Source organism: Bicyclus anynana, chromosome 27 (genome assembly GCF_947172395.1).
Source record: "Bicyclus anynana chromosome 27, ilBicAnyn1.1, whole genome shotgun sequence".
Classification (NCBI taxonomy): domain Eukaryota; kingdom Metazoa; phylum Arthropoda; class Insecta; order Lepidoptera; family Nymphalidae; genus Bicyclus; species Bicyclus anynana.
This window is the reverse complement of record NC_069109.1, coordinates 3,793,251-3,812,973: the sequence shown is the minus strand read 5'-3', so window position 1 is coordinate 3,812,973 and position 19,723 is coordinate 3,793,251. Positions and strand designations below refer to the sequence as shown.

Below are 19,723 nucleotides of genomic sequence, written 5' to 3'. Positions count from 1 at the left end.
CAATGAGCCGAATATGAGTTAATAATGATGATAATGATGATGATGATGATGATGATGATGAAAGAAAAAGCAAACCCACACCCCATTTTTCATTTGCGGGCTGCATTTTGAAAATTTATTTTAATAATTTATATGGCTTAAGTCACTATTACAATTTTTTTCGTACACCTAATTATTGTGGTAGGAAGTAACAAGGTCTAATTATATCTAGCTAAAACCTTTTGTAAGCCTGCTTCCTAATTAATTGATTATGGAACACGGCTTAAAGTTTCGAACCCTTACGGGAGTGGGGCCCTTAGTCATGAGCTGGTTTTTGTAACGTTTGACGAAGGGCCCATGGGTTCAAAACTAGTTGGGCATACTCCGAAGTTTTATCACGAGAATTTTAGATGTGTTTCATAAAGCTGTGTATCAATTAATATAAATAACACTTGAGTTTAAATTCTAAACTTTCTAATGAATAAATAAATAATTAATTTAACGAATTTGATGACACATTAGGTCTTTGTCAAAAACCGTCCAGCCGTTTGGACTTTAGAACGTGACAAAGAAATGAACATTATCCTCCTTCTGACGTCTGTCAGAATTCTTCTAATTATTCTTTTTTTTTATCCGTAATGTCATGAGTTAAGTTGTTGTATTGATTTTTGTCATTTTTCGGCCATCATATTTTTTAAATTTTGAACGTAATTTTAGCCAAAGAAATGGACATACATACATAAAATGAAAAACATATTCCTCTTTCTGACGAAGTGGTGTAAAAAGAACTATGAATTCTCTATAGCAGAGAATTTAGAGTCATTGATTATTCTGTCTATCTTCTGTCTTGTAAGAAACAAATTTTTCCTCAAAACGTAAGTAATCCTGTCAGCTGTATTCTCATCCATTCCGGGTAACTCGGTTTTGATACAATCTCTAACATTTTCGAATGTAGAATCTGGCAGACCATCATTTATTGTATCCCGTTCAAATGTGACTCCATTTTCTATAATATCTTTAAGATCAGATGCGAATTTAATGCAGAATTCCTCTAGATATTCTTTTATTGAATCCATTTCGTGGTGAGTCAAGTTGTTGTATTGACTTTTGACGTAATCCGCCATCATGTTTTTGAAGTTTTGTACGTAAGTTACGTCGTCGAGTGCTTTTTTTATTTCCTCGACATTTTTCGTGTTTAAATCGTTTTCTATTGGTGTATTTGCCTCGATGTTCTGGTTGATTTCTTCGTTGATGGGGAAACTTTTCACTGCCAGTATGAGAAGACCAATTATAAATGATCGCACTGAAAATAATATATAACATTAATCAATACATACGTATTTTGAATTTCTTAATATGCACATAACCGAAAAATTCAAAATTCATTTCTTTCAAGTACGCTTAGTTTACAAGCACTTTTGAAACGTCAAGTTTGACTATTTGTAAAGACACTACCACCGGTTCGGCAAGAAACTCAACTCAGTTGTTTTTTTGAAAAAAAAGGCGGTGTATGCCCCGGATCGGATTCTTACCTACCTAGTTAAAACTAGAAAGCTAATATTTTGGTATGGGTACGTATATTAATTACGTCTATAAAGTGTAAAAATAAATGTAAATGTAATGTCGACCGGCCGACCGACAAAAATAGTTATTCAAATATTGAAATATTATGAATTTGTGTTTATCACGTTATAATTTTTTTTTTTTTTTTTTTTTTATTCTTTACAAGTTAGCCCTTGACTACAATCTCACCTGATGGTAAGTGATGATGCAGTCTAAGATGGAAGCGGGCTAACTTGTTAGGAGGAGGATGAAAATCCACACCCCTTTCGGTTTCTACACGGCATCGTACCGGAACGCTAAATCGCTTGGCAGTACGTCTTTGCCGGTAGGGTGGTAACTAGCCACAGCCGAAGCCTCCCACCAGCCTGACCTGGACAAATTGAGAAAATCTCAATCTGCCCAGCCGGGGATCGAACCCAGGACCTCCGTCTTGTAAATCCACCGCGCATACCACTGCGCCACGGAGGCCGTCAAATTCTTATTGTTTATTTGTTATTATATTATTGTTTATAGTTTATTTGTTAGCATTACTACTTTTTACTATTCTTGTACGCTTAAACTGAAATGTACTAGGCTGTAAGGTTCACATAAGTGAATGAGTGAATTCTTTGTGAAATAATAAATATTATAAACCCAAAAAAAAAGAAAATTAAAAAAAAAACTGGGGTTCAAAGCGTACAAAGTGAGGATGATTTTTTTATCGTCTACCCCGTCTAGGGTGATATCGTTATCGGTATTTTTGTACATTAAATAAGGGTTTAATGTGCTCATTTAAAAAAAATGTATTTTGTATAATATTTTGGCCCCAACACAGAATGGATGTAAGGCCCGGTCTCGTGGTACAAAGGAACTTCTCCTCATAGACACTGCTATTTGCCAACAGGTTGTATAATTATTATTATATTGTGTAATGTAATGTGTGGTATTGCTTGATATTAAATAAATAAATAAATAAATAAATAAAATTTAATCTACGGAACCCAACACAGCGCGTGGCCCGACACGCACTTGTCCAGTTTTTGGAGTTTACTCCTTCAGAATCGATTTTTCATATATAGCCCCGGTATGAAAAAAATATGGACAGTAAAATTCGATGAACGAATGATAGCATTACGTTTTTTGTGCGCAACCTATTCTGCGCACCTTTCACCGCGGCTTGCTGCACCTCGATTGCGCACCTTTCACTTTTCACGCGAGTATTGAGACGTACAATAGTATATGCTACAGGACAACATACACTATTTAGACAGTCGTCGTGCGTCGGAGATGACACACACTTTTTGATCTTTGAACAATAATAATATACTTAGTACTTACACATCATTTTGGTCTGCTGTGTTCTTGTTACTTGCAGTCGAGTCCACAATGAAATGATTTATCAGAATCATACCCATTTGTGAAGGACTTGTTTATGCAATAGCGAGCCAGTGTCCAGTGTTACGGCCTCCGTGGCGCAGTGGTATGCGCGGTGGATTTAAAACGGAGGTCCTGGGTTCGATCCCCGGCTGGGCAGATTGAGATTTTCTTAATTGGTCCAGGTCTGGCTGGTGGGAGACATCGGCCGTGACTAGTTACCACCCTACCGGCAAAGACGTACGGCCAAGCGATTTAGCGTTCCGGTACGATGCCGTGTAGAAACCGAAAGGGGTGTGGATTTTCATTCTCCTCCTAACAAGTTAGCCCGCTTCCATCTTGTCGATACTGATGCCACAAATGCAATCAGTAAAATTTTTGTCTGTTTGTCTGTATGTTCGTTATAGAAACAAAAACTACTCGACGGATTTTGACGAAACTTGGTACAATTATTCTTCATACTCCTGGGCTGGTTATAGTATACTTTACATCACGCTACGATCAATAGGAGCAGAGCAGGGAAGGGAAATGTTGGGAAAACGGCAGAAGTTACTCCATTTTTACAGCGATACTACTGTATGGGCTGGATTAAAGAGGTTTAAGGACGGACGAAGTCGCGGGCGCCCGCTAGTTTATAATAAATTAAAAAAAATAAATGTTGCGTAACTCATACATAAGTAAAATAAGAAAAGCCGGAGCGCTTTGCTAGTGGTTGGTGAAATCAATTGAATTTCTAAATAATGTGTGGGTGTAAACAGTTTATCTAAATTAACTTAATTAGGGAATCTAATTAAGAATTCCTGCCATTACTAAAGTATCTAAAATTAGAGATTTAGTAAAAAACGACTGAAATGGTAGATCTCCTTTAAATATATTACAGGTTACTTGTCTGTTTTTTAAATAGTGTTTAAACTTAATTATTGAAGTATTTTATGTTATATATTTTTTTTTTTATTTTTTACAAGTTAGCCCTTGACTACAATCTAACCTGATGGTAAGTGATGATGCAGTCTAAGATGGAAGCGGGCTAACTTGTTAGGAGGAGGATGAAAATCCTCACCCCTTTCAGTTTCTACACGGCATCGTACAGGAACGCTAAATCGCTTGGCGGTACGTCTTTGCCGGTAGGGTGGTAACTAGCCACGGCCGAAGCCTCCCACCAGCCAGACCTGGACAAATTAAGAAAATCTCAGTCTGCCCAGCCGAGGATCGAACCCAGGACCTCCGTCATGTATATCCACCGCGCATACCAATGCGCCACGGAGGCCGTCAAAATATTTTAATTTATCCCGTCAATAATAACCAGAAAAAAATATACTATAAATAAAAAAATATCTACGTAAAATTTTTGCCACAACAATTAGACAAGTGACGTCATTCATAAAGGCTACGTTTCACTTAGGGCTTATTGCTGCATAAAGTTGTATTTTAATGATAGATCTATCTATAATATAAAAATGAAACGCTAAATGTGTTTCTAAACGCAAATCTCGAGAACGGCAGAACCGATTTGGGTAATTCTTTTTTTAGAATATTCCTTAAAGTACGGAAATTTTGAAAAACTCCAGAAGGTCTTGAAATTATTAATTACACTCTCGATCAAGTCATCAATATTCTCTTTCTGTGCGCTTTCATTTGAGTATACAACATTCGCCTATTTTTCCCCACTTTCAACCCCCAGAACATTTAAACGGCTCAACCGATTTTCATAAAACATATCTAAGAACTCACCCATCACTCACCTTTCATACAAAAAAAAAACAAAATTGTAATCGCTTTATCTATTCGGGAGCTATGGTGCCAGTGAAACTCAGCTGAAAATCAGCGCTGTATGTTCTTTGTTTATGAGGAGCTTACAGTAATATGCTGAGCTGGGACCTTTTTCTAGGTTATACCACATATTATTCTTAAATAATTGTGATGTGTGGCATAATGTAGTAATAAATATATTTTCTTTCTTTTCTTGGTGCTTTTCTTTTTTTTAATATTGCAATATGGGTATTTAAAAAATTTCTTTTTTTTAATATTGCAATATGGGTATCAAATTAAAGAGCTTTTTGTAAGGATTCTAAAATGGTATATCGTGGCCATGTTAAAAAAAACTACAATTAGAAAAACGTTATTTATTAGTTGTCTATAGGTACAAAATACGCGAGGCGGATGACTATAGATGCAAGCAGGTTTGTGAAGTGAAGTTATAAAATAGTCTAAATTAAATAATCGGCTAAGTGCGAGTCCAAGCCGAGCGTTCCGTAGAATTTTTTTAATATTTGCTTAACCTCGATTGGACGTATAAATTATCGTACTTTGTAATAAACGTAACAAATAAATCCGAAATTAACCATCTATCGTAACTAAAAAGTGTAAAATAAATTAATTAATTAAACAAATAAAAAAACCCGACTGCTTAAAGTATAAAAAAACTGAAAAGAAATAAAACAAGCTCGGTCCAGAAGTGTAGAAAGCAATTAGAAAACAGTCGGGACCTATTAAATATTGTAGAAGAAAATCATTCTATCCAATATCTAAGGTCCCGACTGTTTTCTAATTGCTTTCTACACTTTTGGACTGAGCTTGTTTTATTTCTTTTCAGTTTTTTTATACTTTAAGCAGTCGGGTTTTTTTATTTGTTTAATTAATTAATTTATTTATTTTGCGTTGGGGGTAAAAAATGGTCCGTCTCCTTCATGAAGAGCTGTTGCATAATGCCGTCCCTTCAATTGACGCTTGCTTAGTTGATAACTAAATTACTTGTAATGCTCATAACACATAAGTAGGCATCATATTACAGTAGATTTACCTCTTAACTCTATAAATAACTCTTAAACATATTTAACTACATCGTTATCAACCCATATTCGGCTCACTGCTGAGCTCGCGTCTCCTCTCAGAATGAGAGTTAGGCCAATAGTTCACCACGCTGGCCCATTGCGGATTAGCAGACTTCACTTCATCCTCCTCCTAACAAGTTAGCCCGCTTCCATCTTAGATTGCATCATCACTTACCATCAGGTGAGATTGTCAAGGGCTAACTTTTATAGAATAAAAAAAAACATTAAATTAATTGACAAAATGTTATTTACTTTATTAATTGTTTATTATTAATTAATAATTGCCACAGTCTGCTTTTTGGCAATCTAACAAATACAAGCGAAATATTTTCTTAAAAGTAAATTTAGATTTTACCTGCCGAATAGGTGGGGGGATGTTGTTCCAACATTTTGTGGCAATGGGGATGATGACTAGGTTTGAATATATTGATTTTTATGATACATTCGGGTAAATAGGGTCAATGTTAACTAATTTATACATAAAAAGCAAAGATTGTCTGGATATTTGCAAAATAAATGAGATTATAAAATTTCAAAAACTATTAAAAATATTTTATCGTAATTAGATGAAAATTTATATGAGTATACTCTTAATTATATACAATTTAAAAAACTGTCATCATCCCTATTAGGATTAATTAATATTAATAGGTGATAATTAACATGCAGGAGTAATCTATTTACTGTATATTCACTGTTAATTTGGCAATGAAACTGTGTATTTTAACAGCTAATATTGAAACAGATGCATATCCGGAAAACAATATAATTTACATGAGAAAAGAATTGGCTTTAAGTCATTGCAGCTGCATCCTATTGACATGCAAGAAATATCTCTACATACCTAGCAAAGAGATATGAAACATTTAGAGGCTGTGTTAGCCAGATATACCCTTTATTACATTTGTAGTATAAATATTACATATTTATGTATAGTATATTACATATTTTGGATATTTTTTTAATTTTAAGTATGTGCAGTGTTATGACAGTTATTTTTACATTTTTATCAGACTTCGCAGCTCTGGATTCTAGCCATTTTGAACCTAAAGTGATTAAAATGGAAAAAAAAAACGCTTTAAAGGGCTCGAACCCAAAGTCGAAATAAGGTTTTTAAAAAAAAAGTAAACAATGTGTGTTACGAAGAAATGCCGTAATGGATTGAATTACTTTTTTTGGCAGATTTTTATTCCGGAGTTTAACAGTAAAAATGGTTTAATAAAAAACAATTATTTAAAAATTTTATATTTTTAGTACATTTACATTTTCCGCAAAATTCCGAGTTAATAAGGTTCCAAGATTTTCTTACGTACATAGTTAGGTACAAGTGAAGCTAATATTAGCTTGTTAAAAATATTAAAAAACTATTCCGATAATAATTACCTCGTTGGTCCAGAGGTTAGTATACAGCCCCCCTAGCCAAGTGGCAAGTTAATTCTCTTTCTACCATCGCTAACGCTTCTAAAACTAGAAAGGTGTATGGGAATGACATTTGCTATCGTTTTAACGGCCTCCGTGGCGCAGTGGTATGTGCGGTGGATTTACAAAACGGAGGTCCTGGGTTCGATCCCCGGCTGGGCAGATTGAGATTTTCTTAATTTGTCCAGGTCTGGCTGGTGGGAGACTTCGGCCGTGGCTAGTTACCACCCTACCGGCAAAGACGTACCGCCAAGCAATTTAGCGTTCCGGTACGATGCCGTGTAGAAACCGAAAGGGATTTTCATCCTCCTCCTAACAAGTTAGTCCGCTTCCATCTTAGACTCCATCATCACTTACCATCAGGTGAGATTGTAGTCAAGGGCTAACTTGTAAAGAATAAAAAAAAAATGTATTTTGGTGGTTACAAATGGTTCTGAATCTGATATTTGGGTAAATGATATTTCAAAGTGTTAGCTTCGTTATGACTATACAAAATACACAATTTGTAAAACTTTTCTCGATAGTTTATTTTTTTGAAAAATACATGTTTTGCTCACATTTTGCTTTCAATCTCAGGAAAAGCAAACTTATTTTCTTAAATTTTTGGCCATGAACATGGCCATTTTGTTTTTCGTTATGTTGTTTAATTTACTTGCAATTAGGTAAAAATGGTTTTGGCGCTCACGTCATAAAATTTGCGTCGCGCGTCAATCGCTCCTAGCTTTTCACTCGTCGTGTAAAAACCTAAAAGGGGTGTAGATTGTCATCCTATTCCTAACAAGTTAGCCCGCTTCCATGTTAGATTGCATTATCACTTACCATCAGGTGAGATTGTAGTCAAGGGCTAACTTGTACAGAATAAAAATAAAAAAAGTAATGCACAAAAATACCGATAACTATACCCCATACCATGGGATAGACGATAATTTTTTTTTTAATTTTATTATACGATTTTGTTCACATTTTTAATGTAGGTACATACTCATGCTAATTCACAGCTTTCTAGTAGTAATAGTCTCTGTGCTAAACCGCGGACGGACGGACGGACATACTGAAACTATAAGGGTTCCTTGTGAACTATGGAACCCTAAAAGGGTACTAACAACGTTTCATCCTTCATAAAATGAGGAATATGTGACTCTCACAGGCTTTGTTCGGCATTTTGGTGAAAAACAAAAACCAGACGGCGTGAAAAATTATTAATTTAAAATTTCACATATAAGTAATTTATGCATAAAGAAATTTAATATAAGCGTTATTATATAGTATTATTTAATGAGGAAATCCGCAGAAGAACCAAAGTCACCGACATAGCTCAACGAGTTGCGAAGCTGAAGTGGCAATGGGCGGGGCACATAGTTCGAAGAGCCGATGGACGTTGGGGTCCCAAGGTGCTGGAATGGCGACCCCGCACTAGACAGTGCAGTGTTGGTCGACCCCCCACCAGGTGGACTGACGACATCAAGCAAGTCGCAGACATTCGCTGGACGCAGGCGGCTCAGTATCGTGATGTTTGGAAGTGCCTACAAAAGGCCTATGTCTTGCAGTGGACGTCCATCGGCTGATATGATGATGATGATGAGGATGATGATGATTATATAACTATACTAGCGACCGGCCCCAGCTTCGCTCGGGTGCAATAAGGCTCCATTTATAGGACGCTCCCGCCGGCCGGTACCGTCGCAAATGCTACGTCCCGCAATTTTTAAATCTATATCTATATCTACTTATAATAAAACTGGTCACTTTTAACAAAACTGGTCACTTTTAATAAAACTGGTCAAATTCTATACATTTATTCGCAATTAGAGATTTTACTTATACCATTTGTAACAACAAACGTTACCGTGGCATAACTGACGCCAGCGCCATCTAGAATCTATACTTATAATACTAATTCTGTACATTTTGTACATTCTGTACATTGAAGATATTTTGAAAATTGTTTATTATATAATCGATACTAAAAATATTTTTTTTCGATTTTTGTCTTTCGCTTTCGCTTTGTTTTTTTATTATTCGCTCATCACGCTGGAACTACTGAATGAATTCAAATGAAACTTGGCACTGTTTAAGACCATAATACGAAGAAGGTTATAACATACTTTTTATTGCGAAAATAAAATAAAAAGGGGGTGAAATAGGGGTAGGAAGTTTGTATGGAAAGTCCTTCATTTTTAGAGTTACAGTTTTAAAAATTTGTTCATAAATCATGAAAAAAATACGAATTATAATGGGATTCAAATTTTTTTTTAATTCAAACTTTAAAGTGGTGAAATAAGGCTTGAAAGTTTACATTGATTTCGATGCGAACGAAGTCGTGGGCGTCCGCTAGTCTGAAATATCCTTGAAAATATTCATTTAAATAATATACTGTAAAGGGCCATATAGATATACAGGAAGAAAATTTTTTTAGTGCGGATATTTTTATATTTTGTACATAAACAAAATTTAATGATCACGTATTTTTTCTTTTTTTTTTTAACTCAAAAATAACAAAATTATCGTTAGCTAAAGTTATTTACTTTTGAACAGAATTTTAGGGTCACCCTATTGTGCGTTTATTTTATTTTCGTTTGATACCTAAAGGACGTCACCAGATCACTTTTAAGCTGAATATATCTTGTTTAGTAATAATATGTACATTATTTTGTTATTTTAGAGACATAAATTAAAAAAAAAATTACATAAAATGTATCGAACTGTTTGTAGATTTATATTCTATTAATGATACAGAACCACGAAAAAAAATATCCGCACTAAAGACCGAATCACCCTGTATATTAAATCAACAATGTATTTAAAGTAACTGGATAAGGATTAATGCTGTATTGGTTAAAATCGCTTCGAAAATTATAATAATAATAATAATAAAACTATTCAGCTTAAGACTGGACAGAAGTAGTTAAAACTAAATTAACTTAAAATTAATATATAACTAACTAGCGGACGCCCGCGACTTCGTCCGCGTAAAAATTGATGTAAACTTCTCTACCTCTACCTTACCCTCCTCATAAACCTACCCAACCTTACCCTGCCCTACCCCTATCTTACTCCTACCCTACCGCTAACGCTAACCCTACCCTCCCCCCACCTTACCCCTACCCTAACCCTACCCGTAACCTATCCATACCCTTTCCTACCCTACCCCTAATCTACCCCTACCTTACTCCTACCCTACCCTAACCCTACCCTACCCCTACCCTACCTTACCCTACCCTCCCCCTATCCTACTCCTCCCCTACCCTATACGTTTCATATCCTTCCCCTACCTCTACCTCTATCCTATCCCTACCCTCAGCAAAATTGGTCCAGCCTTTTGTGCGTGGTGCAATGACCAAAAGACTATAATTTCCCAAGCGACTTCTATGCTAATACTATAAAGAGGTAAAGTTTGTGTGGTTGTCGGGAGTGATCTCTGGATCTACTGGACCGATTTGGAAAATTCTTTTACCAATAGAAAGCTACATTATTTGCGAGTGTCATAGGCTCCTTTTTTTCCATTTGGTCCTCATATTCACACGGGAACGGGAACCACGTAGTTGAAACCGCGGGGGCGTCATATAGCGGCATTTCTGCGACTTTCAGAAATTTTGTATTATCTCCGAAACTATATAACTAATTAACATACTGTAAAGGGCAAATCTTATCTCCATAATATCCTTGTGATTATTAAATAATTTATTTTGATAAGGATTTAAGTTTAGTTGTGTAAATAATGACGTAAACCTTAGTTTAAAATTTAAATAATTTATTAAAGTATTAAAGGTACTATATCTGCTAAAATATAAAAGATAGATATATGGTGTCGCGGACTTTTTTGTAGAACTTTTAAAGGTTTAAAAAGCCTCCATACATTTATTTCAGTTATACGCAATGGTTGAGGCAGCGCATGCGAATAAGTAAGTCTTTCGGTCCGACCTGTAAGAGAAAACCCGCGATAACTCAGTAGTTATATATGATAGAAATATAAAATATAGCCTATAGCACTCCCCGATAATGTAGCATTCTACTGGTGAAAGAATTTTTAAAATCGGACAAGTAGGTCCGAAGATTACCCCATTTCAAAGAACTGTTACAAACTTACAAACTTTACCTCTTTATAATATTAGTATAGAAAACACGACTGCACTCCTTTAAATAAAATGTTGTGCTAAAAATTAGCCATTTACAGACAAAAAAAACATTTTGGGTTATATATCCATACGAGATAGACATATACCATCGCGGAGACATCTATTTAATGGATTTTATTATACATATAAATATAAACCATACATATATCTATACTAATATTATCAAGCTGAAGAGTTTGTTTGTTTGTTTGTTTGATTGAACGCGCTAATCTCAGGAACTACTGGTCCGATTTGAAAAATTCTTTCAGTCTTAGATAGCCCATTTATCGAGGAACGGGAACCACGCGGGTGAAACCGCGCGGCGTCAGCTAGTTATACATATAAAAGAAAACTCCGAGCATAGTTTATATACACCGGTGTACCTACATACGAGTATAGAGTATACGTACATTTATAAATAGAGCAAATAAAATAAAACCCGTATTGGATCAAGAGACACCCTAGATAATTGCTGTTCGGAACATTTGTATCAATTTACAATACTAACACTTTAAGCCTTGGGGGAAGTAGGGGCAAACAGGACCATGTGATCGGATTAGAATAAAAAAACATTAAAAACATATTCAAACAATTACCTTGTTGGTCCAGAGGTTAGCCCATTGATTTCCAAATAGGGGCAAAAAGGACCATAATTATGATCAGATTATAATAAAAAACATTAAAAAAATATTCAGTCAATAATTACCTCGTTGGTCCAGAGGTTAGCTCATTGATTTCCAAATAGGAGCAAACAGGACCATAATTATGATCAGATTATAATAAAAAACATTAAAAAAATATTTAGTCAATAATTACCTCGTTGGTCCAGAGGTTAGCCCATTGATTTCCAAAGTGGTCCGATTCCCCCCAGGGGTTTACGGAAGACTCGGCGGGGGTCTACGTTGACGTGACATAATGTGGACGAGACAAAATGGGGGTGCACGTTTCCTAAGCGGGGGTCCACGAAAATTTATCTGGTTTCATAACAAATAGGGAGTTTACTAAATAAAATAATTTGTAAATTGATTGCTTGCATGTGCTGTGAGTAGATATCAAAAATTAAAATTGACTGTAATAACTTTTCCTAGGACAATTTCACTTTTTGTCATCCATTTACAGTCGTCATCAACCCATATTCGGCTCACTGCTGAGCTCGAGTCTCCTCTCAGAATGAGAGGGGTTAGGCCAATAGTCCACCACGCTGGCCCAGTGCGGATTGGCAGACTTCACACACGCAGAGAATGAAGATAATTCTCCGGTATGCAGGTTTCCTCACGATGTTTTCCTTCACCGATTGAGACACGTGATATTTAATTTCTTAAAATGCACACAACTGAAAAGTTGGAGGTGCATGCCCCGGACCGGATTCGAACCCACACCCTCCGGAATCGGAGGCAGAGGTCATATCCACTGGGCTATCACTGCTCTTAATCTGAATTAATCAATTCTCATTATTATTTTTAAACTGTTATTTCGTGGTGGCTGTTGATTCAGCTGCAACGAAAATTTCCATATGTGAATCTAATCTAAGTGATTAGATTCACATATGGAAATTTTGGTTTGTCGAGTTTGGGATAGAAATTTAGCAGGGGGTCCACCAAAACCGGTTAAATTAGAAAGTGGTCTACGAGAAAAAAAAAGTTGGGAAACCTTGGTTTGTCTATGGATCACGTGGTCATGGCTATCTTTTATTTTAAGACAAATAATTCTTTAAAGTATGTAGTCGGTTAAACTGATTTAGATTTAGACACAAAAGTAATTATTACTCTTAAAATAAGACTCGAGCTTATAATACCTGTTACCATATTAAAAGAATTAACTACCTACTTTTGGAGTTTACTCCATAAGTATCGATTTTTCATATATAGCCCCCGGTATGAAAAAAATATAGGCAGTAAAATTCGATGAACGAATGGCAGCGTTACGTTTTTGTGCGCAACCTATGCTGCGCACCTTTCACCGTGCGCTGCCACCAATAGCGTGTACATGTGCACGCTGTTGGCGAGCGCGCACGCCGCGGCCTGCTGCTCCTCGCATGCGCACCTTTCACTTTTCAGGTGTAAGTATTGAGACCTACACAGTGTATGATGCGGGGCAAAATACACATTTAGACAGTCGATCTGAAAGAGTAGGTAAACTCCATTCGTGCGTCGGAGTTAACACAGGCTTTTTTTTTTATTTTTTTATACTCGACGCCTACACATATTTGCCCAAGTAGTCCATCTTACTCCGAACTCCCCTTTCTATTACCATAGATTTCCAATCAGAGCACCTATAAAAACATCCCCTCGCCGATACAAACATCAGTGATCCAAAGGTTTTCGAGCGAAAATCGGGAAAATTCAATGAAAATACATTTCAATCTTTTTTAAAACACCATGTATAATTTATATAGATTTTCAGTTGTTTTGTTTGTTTTTTGCATTCATGGGATGGCTGCCAGAGATATTGTGAAGGTAATTTTTTTTACATATATTTAAAATTGAGCAATGTGAAAAATGCATTGCTCAAGTGGCTGGTGGGGATTGGTTGAGGTCAGGACGGGACAGACGAAAGTGGAAATTGCTGGAGGAGGCCTATACCCAATACAATGGGATTCATGCAAACGTAATATAAAAAGAAAAAAAAAATCTATTAAAAAAAAAAAAAAAATTGTATTACTAATTTGTATGAAATAAATAAAGACTTTATTATTATTATTATTATTATATTTAAAATTAGCTGACGCCGCGCGGTTTCACCCGCGTGGTTCCCGTTCCCGTAGTAATACGGGGATAATTTATAGCCTATAGCCTTCCTCGATAAATGGGCTATCTAACACTGAATGAATTTTTCAAATCGGACCAGTAGTTCCTGAGATTAGCGCGTTCAAACAAACTCTTCAGCTTTATAATATTAATATTCGCATTCCCCTCCCCAACCTCTACTAGTCGAAAACTGCTGTTAGGTTAGGTTTTATATATTTTTTAAATTTCTTACAAGTTAGCCCTTGACTACAATCTCACCTGATGGCAAATGATGATGCAATCAAAGATGAAAGCGGGCTAACTTGTTAGGAGGAGGATGAAAATCCACACCCCTTTCGGTTTGTACACGACATCGTACCGGAACGCTAAATCGCTTGGCGGTACGTCTTTTCCGGGTAGGGTGGTAACTAGCCACGGCCGACCACCAGCCATACCTGGACCAATTAAGAAAACCTCAATCGGCCCAACCGGGGTCGAACCCAGGACCTCCGTCTTGTATATCCACCGCGCATACCACTGCGCCACAGAGGCTTGGGAATTAATAGGTTAGATGACACTTTTTTTAAATGGTCTTAAATTGAAATGATGTTATACACCATTTCGAATAATTTTGTTTTTGACAATACAAGCTAAAACACCTGTCGGCCATGACAGTCTATTCAAATGTTTCATGACGTCACTTTAACAAATCCCATAAAACGGAGCGTTTGACAAAAGTATTAGTTATCAATTAGTTTGACTATATAATGATTTATTTATTTTGCTATCATCCGCGAAAATTCGGCGAACCCATGCGACAACGTCACCCAGGTCCGACATAATACTCTCTACGTACGTTTCACCCCGAAACCGGAGCATCCTCAGGAGATGTTGACTCTACAACGTGCAATTGCAACTTTGCAATTGCACGTTGTATTTTGTCGGACCTGGGTGACGTTGTCGCATGGGTTCGCCGAATTTTCGCGGATGATAGCAAAATAAATAAATCATTATATAATCATGATGAACTTCCGCAAAGAAACGCCCGCTTCTATCCAATATTCAATTAGTTTGACGTTTAGTACAACAAATAACATTGTGACGTCACAAAATATACTATAGCGTTTTTGACGTTTGAAAAAATACAAGATTTTTAAATTAAGTTTTACAAGAAATCCCTAACTTTTTTTTTATTAATAATTTATAAAAATAAATCCTTAACTTTTATTAATTGATATCGATATATTTCGGAATATTGTATATATTAAATTTGATATGAGTCAACTACCCTATTGCACACTAAGTTAATGGATTTTGAGACAGTGTCATGTACATCTGTTAGTTCTAAATAAAGAATAAGTTGTTTTAATTTGTGTTATATGTGTGTTTGTTTGTGTTTAGGATGAGAACTTGGATAGCGGCGCACACAGTGACCGCGGGGGTCTGTGGTTCGGTCCCCGGCTCGGAAAGAGGTCACTGCAGTATCTGGGCGAGGACAACAGGTGGGTACCTACATGCGGCGTGCAGTGATCCTGAGTAGGGCAAGCAGATGCGTGATATGGGGAAAGCAGGGCAATTGCCACATTTTCCCTGGGTGGCAATTGCCCTGCTTTGCCTGCAAAACGAGCAAGCGCCACGATTTTGTCAATTGGCTAGTTCGGGTTCGAAACCGGTCCGGGGCATGAATGAATGAATGAATGAATGAATGAATGAATGAATGAATGATATGAATTAATGATATTTTATTCATGAAAATGTAGGTTTAATTAACATGATGGTACATTTATAGATTTGAGCCTTTATACATTTTACCATAACTGGTGTATGAATTATCTTAAATAATTAAATACATTTGAACGAAAAAATAAAACTAAATTAATACAATGTCACAATTACAAAATAATAAGTTACAAAATGTTCATGTCCATAATATAATCTTGAATGTCATAATAGCTTTTTTTTTAAATTTAATTATCATGCACCTCCAACTTTTCAGTTGTGTGCCTTTTATAAAATTAAATATCACGTGTCTCAAACGGTGAAGGAAAACATCGTGAGGAAACCTGCATACCAGAGAATTTTCTTAATTCTCTGCGTGTGTGAAGTCTGCCAATCCGCATCGGGCCAGCGTGTACTATTGGCCTAACCCCTCTGATTTATTTATTGGCCTAAACTCTCTCATTCTGAGAGGAGACTCAACCTCAGCAGTGAGCCGAATATGAGTTGATAACGAACGACGATACTGAATTAGTTGTATAATTTCAGTCAAGCCTTCCTCAAGCTGCTAGAAGCGGCCGATGCAATGAGGTATTACTATAACCAAATGCCGTACGAAATGCAGGCAGACGCACCACAGACTAAAAGTAAGTGGGAATTATTATAATAATCTAACTACCTCCCTACCGAATCGCTTTTTTAACACGTTTACATTAGCTTCACTATGTATGTAAGAACATCTTGGAATATTAATTGATCCACTTCCCGGTTTTCGATTAGGATGAAAATTTTCTGCACATGCTATGAGTTTTGATGACACATGACTAGCTAAGAAACATCATTACAAATCCAATATGGCGGTCTACCCAAGATGGCGGACTGGCTGTTTGAAATCCACCCCATGATATGGATATCTAATGAAAGGGTTTGCTGTCAGGAATACGAAAAAAATAGTCACGTGACTTAAATCCAACGTGGCGAACATTCAAGATGGCGGATTGGCTATTTGAAATGCAACCCATGATATGGGTATCAAATGAAAGGGTTTACTCAGGGGCGCTACCGCCGTATCAGCCATATTAATGATACGGGGCTCCAGACTGCAGGGGCCACTTACGCATGAAAGTAATGTATTCTACAATCTCACTAAATCTAGTGGTTTCGGGAAAAAAAAACAAAAATCTGTCTATAGAGTTTCATTTTATAGCAAAATGACAAACAAGAACGTCCTTTACGATCCAGACGATGACATAACAACCGACAACGCTTCCCAGGCAACACAATCACAAGCTGCACAGCGTCTTCGCCGGCGAAGACGAGGTCCCCGATATCTAACGTCACCCGGACGTGGGTTTTCTAACTCACGATCTTGGGGGCGTCCGGACTGATTCACTCAGGTCACGGTTACCTCCTCCAGAATGGCCCTCTAAGCCGAGGTCCGAGTCTAATAGGAGACGCCCTTAGAGAGCCGTTCCGTCCTCTATCTTTCTTTCAGTCTTCGGGTCACATCAGGCGATGCTTCTGCGCTCGCCCAAACATTCAACATAGCTTAAGTCACTGTCATATTAATTTAAAGAATTTTTGTGTCTGAGAAATCTTTACCCTTCATTTGTACCTTTTTGACGGCCTCCGTGGCGCAGTGGTATGCGCGGTGGATTTACAAAACGGAGGTCCTGGGCTCGATCCCCGGCTGGGCAGATTGAGATTTTCTTAATTTGTCCAGGTCTGGCTGGTGGGAGGCTTCGGCGTTGGCTAGTTACCACCCTACCGGCAAAAACGTACCGCCGAGCGATTTAGCGTTCCGGTACGATGCCGTGTAGAAACCGAAAGGGGTGTGGATTTTCATCCTCCTCCTAACAAGTTAGCCCGCTTCCATCTTAGACTGCATTATCACTTACCAGGTGAGATTGTAGTCAAGGGCTAACTTGTAAAGATTACATCGAACTCAACATGAGAATGGTCGTCTTGCCCTAAAATTCAGTTGAAAGGGTATTGTTATAAAAATATTACATTTTTCAGTATCAAAGAAGGTTATATTCACACCGAAGCTCGGACGCGCCACAGACAATCAAGAGAAAAGATACGACAACGTAGAGTTCACTCCTCGTTTGGGCAGAAAGCTGCCAGAGCGTAGCCCCTCTACGACTTCTGATGAGGACATGTGAGTCATTTTAACACCTCCGCTGCGGTACGAGGTCAATTGACCTCGTACACTTAGCGTCTTTAAGAGTTACGAGGTCGATCGACCTCGTACCACACTACAAAGTTTTAGTATGAGGTCAAAATGGTGCGATGGGTAGAAACCGAAAGGGATGTGGATTGTCATCCTATTCCTAACATTTTAGCCCGCTTCCATCCTAATTGCATCATCACTTACCATCAGGTGAGATTGTGTTGAAGGGCTAACTTGTAAGGAATAAAAAAATATTACTTTTTTTTAACAAGTACGTAAAGAGAAAAGACAGGGGTAGCCTTTTCGACTCCAACTCCAACTTTTCAGTTGTGTGCATTTTAAGAAATTAAATATCACGTGTCTCAAACGGTGAAGGAAAAACATCGTGAGGAAACCTGCATAACTGAGAATTCTCTTAACTAATTATTTTACTAAAAATTTAAATCAGATTTACCTTATTGTCAAATAGTTGTGTCTTCTGAAATAATAAATAAAATAAACAAAAATCAAAATCAAAAAAGTTTTATTTATAAGAAAAATATGGCGTTTCAAACAATAGGTAATCTGTGTGCAACCTGCCCTTGCACTCTGCCTTATTACTCTGCACGTGCACGGTCGAGTTATTCCTCAAAAGCGGGACTGAGCCCTTTGCCGCGCGGGACATTTAATTTTGAGTTTAAAATTGCGCCGTCCCGCTAAAATGGGAACGTCTGGCAAAGCTGATATTAACACTCATAATACAGTTCAGTTTCAGGCCCGACCCAGTGATGGTGAACCCCAGGACTAACTACTTTTCGCCCAGACTTGGCAGAACATTCAACTTCCAGCCAAGACTTGGCAGACAACTTGTCTATGGTAAGATTTTTGTGAAAAAAATTCTTTACGAAGTAATCAAGCGATGCGTGCTGCCATCTACAGGGATAGTAAAGCAGTGTTTGTTATTTTAAACTACCAGTAGATGGCGGTTTTGAGAACTATGAAACAATCCCATTTTGTATATTTCAAGAACCTCTTGCGATGCAGTTAAACTTGAGGCTCATAGATGGCGCTTAATTTTTTATTCGACTGTAATAAATCGTACAGGCTACGTTAGTATCATAGAGTACATTGAATATAGTTAGTATCTTAGTCGAGTACGAACAATTTTTGGGCGGTAAATACAAAAATTGTTCGTACTCGACTAAAATACTAAAGTAGTCCGAACTAGGCTTAACAGTTCATTTTTAGAAGTTTAATTTTATTTGTGTAGTAGCACACTGGTTTATTTTTAATAAATTCTTGTTTAAGGTACGATTTTGTTTTTTAATTACTTATTTTTCCATTATTATACCAGTTATTGTTTTATATTTTCCGCCCAATGTTTAATAATTCATTTATGTTTATGAATGTGCATTGTTCTTAAAAAATACCTGTTAATATTGTTTCAGATTACTACCCAGAAACCCAGTTAAGAGTGGCAAGAAGCATTAACAAGACAAAAGAGACTTAAATAATATGTAATTAAAATGAACTAACACTTTAAAAAATGTTTTGGACAAAGTTGTTTATTTGTAAGTTCTTTACTGAGGTGTTAAGTAAATAAATTAAAATGATCTCATTGAATTACTTTTGACTTTTTTCCTAAATTATTCCTCTATACACTCTCTCTGGTCATTTTGAATCGTTAGAGCCAATGGCCATATTGAGGAGCAAGCTATCAGTAAAATATCTTGTTGTAACATAACATAACATTAACGGCGAACGCCGTTAATGTTAACAAGATGAGAAAACCCAAACAATTTATACCGATGTAGGTGGTCTGAGACCCACACCCACTACACCTAATAAATCCCGCTCCTCCTCACCGTT

At 36.8% G+C, this 19,723-nt stretch overlaps 2 protein-coding genes across 3 annotated transcripts; one reads left to right on the top strand and one right to left on the bottom strand.

Annotated features, from left to right (window-relative positions):
- Window positions 1-82: 82 nt before the first annotated feature.
- On the bottom strand, window positions 83-2,962 carry LOC112050694 (uncharacterized). Its single transcript, XM_024089015.2, has 2 exons — window positions 2,860-2,962; window positions 83-1,282 (listed from the first exon to the last, which is right to left on the bottom strand). Exons 1-2 carry the CDS (start codon window positions 2,864-2,866, stop codon window positions 768-770), a joined length of 522 nt encoding a protein of 173 aa, XP_023944783.2. The 5' UTR covers window positions 2,867-2,962; the 3' UTR covers window positions 83-767.
- Window positions 2,963-13,552: 10,590 nt separating this feature from the next.
- LOC112050696 (PBAN-type neuropeptides-like) lies at window positions 13,553-19,466 on the top strand. 2 transcript variants are annotated; one of them, XM_024089022.2, is made up of 6 exons: window positions 13,553-13,716; window positions 15,388-15,488; window positions 16,252-16,349; window positions 17,722-17,863; window positions 18,630-18,730; window positions 19,303-19,466. In XM_024089022.2, the coding sequence occupies exons 1-6, from the start codon at window positions 13,639-13,641 to the stop codon at window positions 19,362-19,364; spliced, it is 582 nt and encodes a 193-aa protein (XP_023944790.1). In that variant the 5' UTR covers window positions 13,553-13,638; the 3' UTR covers window positions 19,365-19,466. The 2 variants fall into 2 exon arrangements, with proteins under 2 accessions (XP_023944790.1, XP_023944789.1); XM_024089021.2 differs by having other exon boundaries at window positions 13,554-13,716; window positions 18,624-18,730.
- The last annotated feature ends 257 nt before the right edge of the window (window positions 19,467-19,723 follow it).